The sequence below is a fragment of the Triticum urartu genome, chromosome 3 (assembly GCF_003073215.2).
Source record: "Triticum urartu cultivar G1812 chromosome 3, Tu2.1, whole genome shotgun sequence".
Classification (NCBI taxonomy): domain Eukaryota; kingdom Viridiplantae; phylum Streptophyta; class Magnoliopsida; order Poales; family Poaceae; genus Triticum; species Triticum urartu.
Genome location: NC_053024.1, coordinates 676,905,312 through 676,917,350, shown reverse-complemented (window position 1 = coordinate 676,917,350; position 12,039 = coordinate 676,905,312). Strand labels below are relative to the sequence as shown.

Sequence of the window (12,039 nt, the reverse complement as noted above, 5' to 3'; positions counted from 1 at the left end):
AATTGTATTCATTTGTTGCCTATAGGCTTTGCAGCCTAATACAAGATAGGGATCAAGTGAACCAGAAGTACAGGGGCACATAGAGGATAAATAAAGCAAAACAACACACCAACAACACATGGCGAGGGGGGACACAACACAGCAAGGGGCACCACCGGCGCTCGAACTGCAGCGGCGAGCCGAGACTAAACCATGACACTGCACCATCGACGCAATCGGAAAGCACCGGGGCAACCAAGACTGCACAACGTCGCGACACCACCTGTGTCGTGGGGTACATTCGAACGGTTACGCCGGGCCAAGACGACGCCACAGCACCTGTGTGCCACCGGTGTAGCCGAAGGGCATCACCAAGCATAGAACTCCACAAAGCACACCAAAACATCACAACAGGGGGGCACCTCGAGCGCTCGAACTGCAGCGGCGAGCCGAGACTAAGCCATGACACTGCACCGTCGACGCAATCGAAAAGCACTGGGCAACCAAGAGTGCACAACGCGGCGACACCACCTGTGTCATGGGGTACATTCGAACGGTCACGTCGGGCCGAGACGACGCCACGACGCCTGTGTGCCACCGGCGTAGTCGAAGGGAAACACCAAGCATAGAACTCCACAAAGCACACTCTAAACATCACAAGACCGGGGGATGAAGACAGCGCCATCAAGATGGAAACGGCGGGAAGCGTCGCCGCTGCCCCGGCCAGCAGCAGCTGGCCGACCATGGATTTCTCCCAAACCCCCGGTCACATCCTCCCCCCGAAGAGAGGCAGAGCGGCCGCCAATAGCGTCGGGCAGCGCTGGGATTGGACGGACCCAGATCCAGGTGAATCCAACCGGCAGCGACGCCGGCAGGCACCCTTGACGTCGAGCAACCAGCGAGGACCACTAGTGCGGAGCCCCTGCGGGAAAAGCCACTAGACAGCGACACCCACCCGGGGGATCTGGGAGGTGGAGGGCTCCCAAGCGCAGGAGCCACGACGCCACCCTCGTTTTGGCAAGCGCGGAGGAGCACGGCGATGGCAGAACAGGCGGCGGCGGATGCGGAAGACGCGGCAGTTTTGGATCTTTCCAGCCAGTAGGCCATGGCAGGAGGAGACGCGGCCGAAGCAGCCACGAGGCCAGCCACGGAGCCACTCTGAGGGCGCCGGAAGCCCGCAGCCACGAGCGCCGCCCGGAACAGGAAGGAAGCGCCGGCCAACGCCGGGGAAGCGGGCCAGAGGACGCAGGGACCAGATCTGGCCGCCCCCGATGCAGATGAGGAGCGGGGACAGCGGGACGAGAAAACGCGCGCGCGGAACGGATCCCGCTGCCGCCAGCCTTCGCCGAGCTTTGCCCGACTTTGTTTTGCCGGCGACGGCGAGGGGCGGTGGTTGGAGAAGGGGGCTGTGGCGGCGCGGTGGGTTGCCCGCCCGAGTCGCCTCAGAGACGACGCGGGGGGGAACCACTTGTTAGGGTTTTGGTTGTGGCAATAGAAGGATCATCTCGGTGGGTCTAGAGTAAGAGATATCGGTGGGACCGAAATGATGAATTAGGGTTTGTATAGATTTGGGAAAGTGATTGAGGGTTTTTTGGAGCAACATCATTAAGCACTTGAGCAACAACCTCATCCCCTTTTAATAGTATTGGCTTACCTAAGGGACTCAATGTGATCTTGGATCACTAAACCAAAAATGTAGAGTCTTGAGCTTTTGCCAATCCATGTCCTTGCATTTTGAAGGGGTCCACATCCTCATGTCCTTGCCATGTCGCTGTTGAACTTATCTGAAATATTCTAGGTAAAACTATTAGTCCAACAATATGTATGTTGTCATTAATTACCAAAACCACCAAGGGAGCAAATGTTCTTTCAAACCCCTCTTAGCCGGCCTATCGGCCGTCCAAATCCTATTACGGGTTGCAAGCCATGCAAAAAAATCAACTTTGGTGGAGCCCAGACGCCCAGATGTAGCAGCGGAAGGTGGTACCAGTAGATTCAATGAATTGCGCGTTGTAAGCCGAGGCCGGCGAATAATGCCCATTCGCCGAGTGCTTCCAAACCATCTCGTTCGTGGCATCCACATGAAGGTGGGTGTGGCGAATGTGCTCCCACAACATGACAAAGTGCCTAAGGTGCTCCATGGTGAGGATCATATTGAGCTTAATCTTGTGAATCCAAGCGTCATCCGTCAAGGCCTCCTTAACTTTCCAATTGTTTGCGAGGAGGAAAAGTATATGGCGGGGTAATGTCCTTCGGTTTCTTGCCATTGAGCCAAGGGGAATCCCAAAAAGGGGCAATGGCACCATTGCTAATAGATACGATGGTAAGGCATAGAAGAGGTCCAGGTCCACCATGTCACAGGGGTTCCCCAAACTCACCCAAATCTTTGCCGGAACCTTCCACTCATACCAAAGCCAACGTAACCGCAATGCCCGAGCAAACCTATCGAGGTTGAGTACACCAATTTTCCAAAATGCTTTGGCCGACATATGGTTGCCCAATTAACCTTGCACTTGGCTCCGGTCATCTTGTCCGTTCCCGCCCAAAGGGATAGGGAGGAATTAGGAATCTGCCGAGGATAATACATTTGGATATCCCAAGGGATGATCTTTTTTTTTCTGATCTGGAAAGGGCGAGAGAGAGGCAAAGAACCTTGGCAAGCATGTGAGCATACATGGATTTTTATCACAGGACCAACCGTATATTATCATGGCCCACTAGATACAATCATGCAGACCACAAACAAGATTCACTACATCTCTTCGTGTCACTTACCACTGGACCCTCCGAAAGCATGGGAATCTCCTATCAGTGACACCTCCCAGATTCACTTTGCCAGAGCTACATTTCGTTGGGTGCACGCATGTTCATTATCCACTGGCATCTACTAGTAAATGCCAGGATGTGACATGGAATGTCTATGGCCTTCCTAGCTAGTAGCTACCACTTGGTCATTCGAGTATAAAAGAGGGTAGCTACCTCTTCGGCATTTCACATTCCAGCATCGCAAAGCAAGGCGCACCGCGCACACAACACAAGTGCACAGCAACAAAACTTAGGCAGAATCAAACACAGTGCAATGGAGGGAACCATGAAGAGCGGCGCCAGGGGGATCAAAGGGAAAGTGGCTATGGTGTACTCCAAGTACGCCGGCAAAGGGCAGGCCAAGCCTGCGCCGAGCGTCACTACGGCTCACGCCTACCAGCCCAGGTATCCTTCTTCCATCGACGCGAGGGCGAGCGCCCCCTATGCCGCCGCCGGTGACGTCGACGAGAGGGCCGCGGCCTTCATACTGTCCGTTCGAGAGCGCTTCAAGAACGAGCAGAAGATGATGAGCTAGTTGAGCTCCGTCGTGGCCGGTCAGTCCAGGCTCGAGGAGAGGTTATATATTTGATGGAAACATCTTCTATGTAGCCATGGATACATACGTATATACATGTCTAGGTAGTACTAGTACACCGTGTACTAGTTTTTCTGTTCTCTCTCTTTTTTGTGAACTTCAGTTTGACCATAAGAGTGTGGAAGTAGGGATGGTAATATAAAGGGACCTAATATAAATCCCATGTCTGAAGTCATGCTGGGATATGAACATGATCTTCCATCTAAGTGGAGTTTGTGAGATCTCCACCGTTCATTCTTGTTTTGGTCCGACACTCATCTCGACTCTGAGAATTTTTAAATTTCAGTTCCTTTTTAGATGTGGAGAACCTCTTTACAAGTGATGTTTCAAGATAGTTCGAAACATTTCATCTTGTTTTTGCTTGAAACTGTAAAAATAAATAATCGTCATGTTACCATCAAATTCCACTGGTCCGGATGAAGCACCTCTTATTTACAGAAATGCTAAAAATCTGACGTAATGTTTTAGGCATGGTAAATCGAAAAAAGATCGTGGCAATTTATGTTGGTAGAGGGATGGGAAATATAGTTGGCAAGCAAGGCAATTTCCTGGCAAAGAAATGAACTCAGGCAGATTTGCCATGCTCGCCAGCTAAACTTGCCACCCTCGACAAACATAATTTGCCATAAAAAAAAGTCGATTTGGCATGCCTAAAAATCTGACTTTCGTTGGATATTTGGGTCCCTTGTTTAACCATGATCAAATTTATAGGGTTTTCCTCGTAAATGTTACTGGATATTTTGTTTCGATGGATGGCGGATTTTACTCCATATAGCTTGTCACCGGTGAAGATTCATTTAGCTGAGTTATCTTTTTTTTATTTTAAAAAAAGGAATATGTCACCGGTGAAGATTTATTTAGCTGAGTCATCTTTGTTTAAGAAAAGGAATATGTCACCGGTGAAGATTTATTCGAGAAACCAAGTTTTACAGCCAAAACACATCATCGTCCAACGCCCTAAAATCTGCGGATGAATAAAGGCCCACAGGCCACCTAGAGGCAAAGGGGGCGCCACAGACGGCCATTCTTTTGCACGCAGGCAAACACTGCGGAATAAAAAGAATGCAAACGAATAAGAGCATCTACAACACGATTGTTCGAAATGAACCTATTCCAATCACTGCCCGGACAGAAAATAGAAAGAAAAAAAAAGCACTCGACCTGTCCTTTTATTTTGACCGGGCCTGTCCGGTCAGTCCAGAAATCTTCATATCCAGCCCATGTTTGGGATGGATATGAGGAGGCCCGAACGCATCCAAACATACCCTCCATATCAGTTCCGGCTAGCCTGGCCCACCTGGCCCCACCACCATCCCCACAAAAAGCCGATATGGACAAAACCCTAGCTCAAACCTCACTCCGCTTCCTCACCCCTCTCGCCTCTTTGCTCCCTTCCGCCCTCTCACGTTTCATCTTCACCGTCCTCTTCGCCATGGCTGGCTCCGATTCCGGCTCCAACGGGATCAGTTGGGTGGGACTCGCCTCCTTTGACCCGTCAAACTCATTTGAGCCGGACTCGGAGGAGCTCACGCTCCGCATTGCGCTCCGGCACTCGCGGATGGACGTGAGCGGGAGCTCCTCCTCCGCAACAGCCTGGCGCCGCCCTGTGCGCTCTCTGCTGTGCACGTTGAGGCAGCAGCATTAGAAGATCCGCCCTGGATCTCCAACACCAGCCCCGGTTGGGAGAGCCGCTAGGTGTTGGTGCCCGCACCCCTAAGCCCGTCAACGTTGCAGCCTAGACGATAGGTCGCGCCTATAGCCAGGCGATGAAGGCGACGACGCAGGGCGGAGCTAGGCACAGTGGCTGCGGGTCCTCTAAATTTGCGCCCAAGCCGTTGCCGCCCGCCGAAGACGATGAAGCTGCACTCCGCATCGCAATACGCTGCTCGTTCACCTCCGTGGAGACCACCGCCTGCCGCTCTTGTCGCGAGAACGTGGCAGCACTCTATCACGTGCTCGAAGAGTCCGCCAAGGTGAGTAGGCACAAGGAGGTGGCAAAGGAGAGAGTTGTCGGCTCGCGGCGTAGCAGAGACGTGCCGCCCATCTCTTGAAGGACTTCCTGAGCTGGGCTCCGTCCTCCTCTAACTCCGATTGCGGGACGACAGACGACGAATCGCCGCCCATAGCGGATGCTTATGGCGCGAACAGCTGTTGAGACCGCAAGGGGAAGCGGCCGGCGAGGGAGTGGTGAACTCGAGCCGCTCTATGTTTATATTTGGACGCCGATAACGCCCACACATGTGGGCATATAAGGGGTCTGCCCACACATTTTGTGTGGTGTCTAAGAGGATCAGCTCACATGTCTACGTGTGGGCAAAACAAGTAATGCCCACACGCCTCTTTTTTCCTCGCGGTCCCTCTCACATGCCTACGTGTGGGCAAAATAGATAACGCCCACATGCCCGTACGTCAGGCCTCCTACCTCATGGTCCCGCACGCCCCGCGTGACAGTCACCACGCGCCCCGCAGTTGCCATGGTCCGGATCCTCTTCCATGTTCTTTTAACTGCAGTTGCCATGGTTGCTCAAACGCAGTTGCCATCTCAGGTCAAGTGCCAGATGTCATTTTTGGACAACTACAGCTATTGCCATGTATGATCTGGTTTACTATAGTTGCCATGATTTGAAAACTTTACGGGTTGCCACCTACTAACACTAGACAGTTGCCATGTATGGTCTGATTTACTACAGTTGCCATGTATGGTCTGGTTTACTACAGTTGTCATGATTTGAAAACTTTAGAAGTTGCCACCTACTAACACTAGGCAGTTGTCGTGTAGCCCTACAAAGAGACATGGCAAAATAACATGTTTGGGTAAAGAGAGAGTTGTCATCTGCTTACAAGCACACTGGGGCAGTTGCCATGTACCCGGCAAAACACATGGCAACTGACATGTTCGGGTAAAAGAGAGAGTTGTCATCTGATTACAAGCACACTATGGCAGTTGCCATGTACCCTGCAAAACACATGGCAACTGTCAGCTTTGGGTGTGGGAGAGGAGACGGGAGTGTGGGCGAACTGAAAAATGCCCACACACCAACCCCTGTGAGTGAGTGAAAACTGACGTGTGGGCGAATTGCTAAACGCCCACACACCGGTCCCTCCGTATGGTGAAAACGGACGTGCGGGCGACCAGATGAATGCCCACACACCAATCCAGTTCTACGTGGCACCATAAACATGTCAAGATTCGTGCAACCACAAACGGACGTGGATCCATGTGTGTGGGCGAGATGTAAACGACCACACGTGTGGGCATTAGCATTTCCGTTATATTTTAGTCTATTTAGTTAAAATGTGAACTGCTTGGGTCATTTTGTAAGAACTACGTGGATGTCCGCCATTGCAAATGCTAAGCCTTTTATGCTAATTTGTTCGATCGACGTTGTTTGCATGCTTTTGTATGAAATAGTGATAGAAGATTTGGGGTTTGTAATTGTGGGCTGAAGAAAATGGCAATTGTGCGGGAAGTACCACTGAACACGCCTGGGCGTGCAAGCGGGCGTTTCGAGGGTGAAATTTGTCCATCCTGATTGTAGATGCTTTAAGAAAAGATCAAGCATCAAATAAGTTGAAAACAAAACCTCCTATAACGGTGTAGCTACAAACACATAGCTAGTCATCTGATCGCCGGACAATAGAGCTATAGCCCCGCCCACCGGCCGGACACGATTCCCCCAGGTGTTGGGACGTGGATTCCCCCGAAGAATTCTCAACATTTACGACTCATACCGTGAGTATCGATCAAAATCTAAACATACACATTTTACACCAGTTTCCCATGGACGGTGCGCCCTCCGTAGACGCCCCCTCTCCGGCTCTCCCGTCAAGTCGTCGCGATCGTTTCAAGGGCAGAAAAGGAGTGAGGGCGACGACTGACGGTCAACGGGTGAAGATAATGTGTCTCCATGCCCATGTGTGTGCGCGCTCGCGGTCAGATAGCTAGGATGATTCGACGAAGCTGCTGCTGATTCTCATCTTCACCTGAAGAAAAGAGTTTCCCATCGGCTACCGCCACCAACTGCAAACATGCTATGGGCCCCGAAAACCATGTCCCTATGATTTTTTGTTTTATTAGAAGACATGGATGGACGTCTTCCTAACCCGCGGCAGAAATCACATATTTGACCTGAGGTCCAAATCAAATCACAAACTGACCTCGTTTTGAAAAAAAAATCACTCTGCTGACCCTTTCGTGTGGCGCCCGACAGCTGGGCGCCACACACTACTATGCAGCGCCTCTATCTTGGGCGTCGCACCTCGTGCCAGCGTGGCAGCCCTGGTCCAGTTGCGGCCCCACAGACAGCACTGCAGCGTCTCAGACTTAGGCGCCACACTTGTAATATGCAGCGCCTAGCTCTTGGGCGCTGCACAGTGAGTTAAAGCGCATCGGCCCAGCCCGGCCAGGCAGTTCTTCCCCCTCTCCGCTCTTTGGACAGAGAGCAGCGGCGGCGCCCCCATCGAATCCCCCCCCCCCACATCCCTCTCAGATCTGAAGATTTGATCCGTGGATTCGATCTCCAACCCATCCTACTAGGTAAAATCCTCCGTTCCCTTTCTTTTCCTCCGTAAATTTGTTGCCATTTTAGAGATTTGTCCAAGATTTGATGGAACCCTTGATTTGCTTGATTTAGGATGTGTAGTCATAGTGGTAGTACCGTAGTGTTGTTGCTTAGTTCACAATATATAGTTCTTGTTAGTGAAACCCTAGATTGTTTTGTTTATATATATATATATATGAGATGCCTATTTATATAGATAACAATGAGATGTTGAGTTTTGTAGAGATATATGATCTGTTTTTTAGATATATATTAGATGTTGATTTTATTTGAAATATTAGATGTTGAGTTTATTTGAACACATATGACATATTGATTGTGTGAGGAGATGTTGAGATTCTTGTAATTGAACACATATTAGATGTTTAGTGTATACCGATATTTGAGATGAAGATGAACTCATATATGTTTATTGTTTGAACTCTGTAAGGATGGTTTGACTTCTCGACGATGTCTATGACACGAAACACCGGGCCTACATGATGCGCGAGAAGGAGATGGTAATAACGAGTAATCTAAATATTTTGCCTTAAGTTGAAATTTACATGCCCTAAGATTTGTCATTACTTGTTTTTTGCAGAAGCTTGAACCTTTGAAGATTCGGTATCACGGGGTCTCTGGTCCTGCCATGCCTTACAATGAGCAGTACACACCGTACATCAAGCAGGCAGGACTACTCCCGTGGATTCAGTTGGTCAGCTGGTCCACGCCGAATCTGAACGCTCCACTGGTGTCCGCTCTTGCTGATCGGTGGAGGCCGGAGACGCATAGTTTCCATCTTCGGACTGGGGAGATGACCGTGACGCTCGAGGATGTCTCGTTGATCACCGGTCTTGCTATCTACGGGATGCCTCTTTGTATGAGCACCGATTCTGATGGGTGGCACGAGCAGATGATTGCTCTTATCGGTATGGCTCCTACCGAGGCTGAGGCTGATGTAGAGGAGGGAGAAGAGAAGAAGAATAAGAAGGAAAGGAAAGCATCCGGAGCTGCTTTCACGTGGATTCAAACTCACTTTGCGACGTGCCCTCCGGATGCCACTGATGACGTGATCCAGACACATGCTCGTGTCTACATGTGGTATGTTGTGTCGAGGACTTTGTTTCCTGACTCCACTGGCAAGAACGCTCCATGGATGTGGCTGAAGGCGTTGACCGTCTTCGATAGCAAATGGAGCTGGGGTTCAGCAACTCTTGCCTACTTGTACCGACAGGTAGTTGGTCTGTTTTGTGATCAACTCATTTCTTCATTAGCAATGCAAGCTTGCTGTCAAGTTAACATTGTTTTTCTTTCATATGCAGCTGGACGATGCGTGTTGCAGGATCACAGATAGTGCAGGCATTGGTGGTAATATGCTTCTACTTTCTATATGGAGCTGGGAGCGTCTGCCTGTTGGACGCCCGAAGAGCGTCAGGTTTAATCCTTGGTATGAAGATGAAGATGACGAATTACGGCGCCCCATTTGGGCTTACAAGTGGGATGTGGTTTCCGAGATGACGAACGATGTCAATCTCATGTACCAGAAGTACGTTGTCGAGTTGGACACGATTACGCCTGAGCAGGTAACGAGGTCATTACTTCAGTCATTTCTCATGTTTGCCTGAAAAAAAATTCACCAATTTTGCATTGTTGCCCTATTTCATAGGTGGAATGGCAGCCATATGACGCCGATGACAGACTTGGGTACACCCCGGAGTTTACCATCAACCCGATGTGCTTGCGGGATAGGGATCTCTGGCGTATGCGGTGCCCACTGATATGCAACTGGGTTGTTGAGTTTCATTTGCTACATCGCGTGTCTCGTCAGTTTGGTCTGTTCCAGCCTCACCCGCCGGAATGGGTGGATACGGACAAAGCACTTCATAGGTAAGACAGCATGAACCGTATTGACTAAGCATCGTCACTCCTTGATTTTTCTAATGTTTGGTTTTGTACCATGCAGGTTGGACAGGAGAAGGCAGCGGAAGATAAAGGACTGGGACAAGCATCATGCTTCGTATGTTACCCGCTTCCAGCTTTGTGTGGAGGAAGCTCGTAGCAGTTCACGCGCCAAGCTTCGTGAGCATAGTCCACTTGCTTTTGATAACTACATACGATGGCTTATTGAAAATACTCGAGTTGAGATATGCCCGCCGGCATATAATGAGGATATTCTTGAAGAACCCGTAAACTTTGAGGATCTATCAAAAGGGAAGTACAACAGAGATGTCAGGGTAGGGCACGGAGTCCCTGCTGTTCCGGTGATTAACTATGTGGTAAAGTGTTTCTTCTTTACTTTCCCATTGGCCGTATTACACATGTTTGAATGGCTAACGTGTTCATTCTTTCTCATCCACAGCGCACCGAGATCAAGAAAGCAGCTGATGAGAGCCAGTCTATTCTGGAGGAAACACCGGTTGGAAAAGGCAATGATGATGGTCCACTACGAGCATTCCTCAAGGTACAAATCGCATTCACTATGAGAGGTAGTCTATGTTGCGGAGTTTCATATCTTCCACACTTGTTCATGTTACAGCGTCAGGCCAGGAAGTTAAGGCGGTTATCGAATCTTCTCGGTTGCCGTGATCCCGAAATTGATGAACCATCTGCCTCTAGGTCTGGTACACCATCAGACCCCTCATCTCACCATCAGAGGGACGATGTGAGTTCCTCATATTCTTATCAGGATGATGAGGGTGCGGTCACCCAAGAGGTATGACTAATCCTTTAGATGTGATTCTCACTTGATTACGACGTTGGTCTTCACCATATTGTTTGATTGTGTGATAGGGCGATGAGCTTGATGATGACATGACTTTGGCGGACGCTCAACTTCGGTCCCCATATGTGTTCAAGCCTAGGCAGCCCAGACGCCGGTACACGCCCAACGACTTTGAAAACAGAGGCAACCCAAAGGTGGTCGTAGGGACCTCGCGGATGGCTAGCTTGGATCATGAGGCGGAGGCGGAGGCGGAGGAGGAAGTGCAGGAAGAGGAGGCTCGTCCATCCAGGAAGAAGAAGATTGCCTGCAGGCGTGGCACCAGGAACACACGCGGCGGAAGGCATTAGTGTTTGTTACTAATGGAAGTGCTCTCTTGTACGTTTCGTTTAGGTTGATGACTTGTTGTTATGTTATATGTTGAACTCTACTATTGTATTGTGTGTCCTAAAGATGTGATGTTCAAATTATAGTGTCTTTGTTCAGGTATTTGTCCTAAATGATGTTGTCTTTGTTCAGTTTGAATTGTTCAGTATTTGTATTTGCCAAAAATGGAATCTGTTTCTGGCAGTTTGGCAGTTTAACAGCACTAGCGCCGTAGCAGGTCAGGCGCTGCACTGTACTATGCAGCGCCCAAAGCCTAGGCGCTGCACCTTCACAGTGCAGCCCCGTCCCATAGGCGCTGCTTAACTGGCCCATGGCTGCCCATAGGGCCACAGAAGGCTTTGAGCACTGACGATCCACGAAAATTAACCAAGTTAATAGTGCAGCGCCTTTGTTCTGGGCGTTGGCACGGTTGTTTACCTGCAAAAAACAGAGTTGACAGCACATTCATTTCACTGGAACATCATAATACTTACAATGACTGCATCATCACAACAATTTGAACAAACAAAAATTTTATGCCGACGAGTTCATAACTTAAGACAATTCGAACTACGACATGGTTCACGACACATTCATTACAAATGACAAATGGCAGCTTGCCCTAGAAAATAGTTCACCAACATCTTACATGCCCTCACAAGTTCACGACGAGTGCACCGAACCGAAGTCCCTATTGAGTAGAGCGAGGCCATTTCCCCTTCTTGTCACGGTCCGAGTCCTCCTCTTGCGCCTCGCGAGCCTTTGCAAGCTTTCTTGCCCTCTCCTCCTCACGAGCAAGTTTCGCTTGGCGTGCCCTCTCCTCGTCTCGTTTCTTCCGCTCCATCCTCTCCTTCTGACGACGCTCTTCCTCCAAGCCTCTTCGAAACGATTCTTCGAACCGCCGTTGCCGCCTAAGACAATCTTGGTATTGGTCCTTTTTGACATCTTCTGGCACTTCAAGATCTATCCACGTGAAGTACTTGCATAGAGGAGGCGGTGACTGCATACAAAATTTTTGTTAGTGTTGACACACA

The 12,039-nt window shown here is 49.9% G+C and overlaps 1 protein-coding gene across 1 annotated transcript; it reads left to right on the top strand.

Annotated features, from left to right (window-relative positions):
* The first annotated feature begins 10,066 nt into the window (after positions 1-10,066).
* Positions 10,067-10,989, top strand: LOC125547148. The gene is made up of 5 exons (XM_048711140.1): positions 10,067-10,076; positions 10,132-10,196; positions 10,280-10,381; positions 10,457-10,633; positions 10,711-10,989. The coding sequence occupies exons 1-5, from the start codon at positions 10,067-10,069 to the stop codon at positions 10,987-10,989; spliced, it is 633 nt and encodes a 210-aa protein (XP_048567097.1).
* Positions 10,990-12,039: the final 1,050 nt, after the last annotated feature.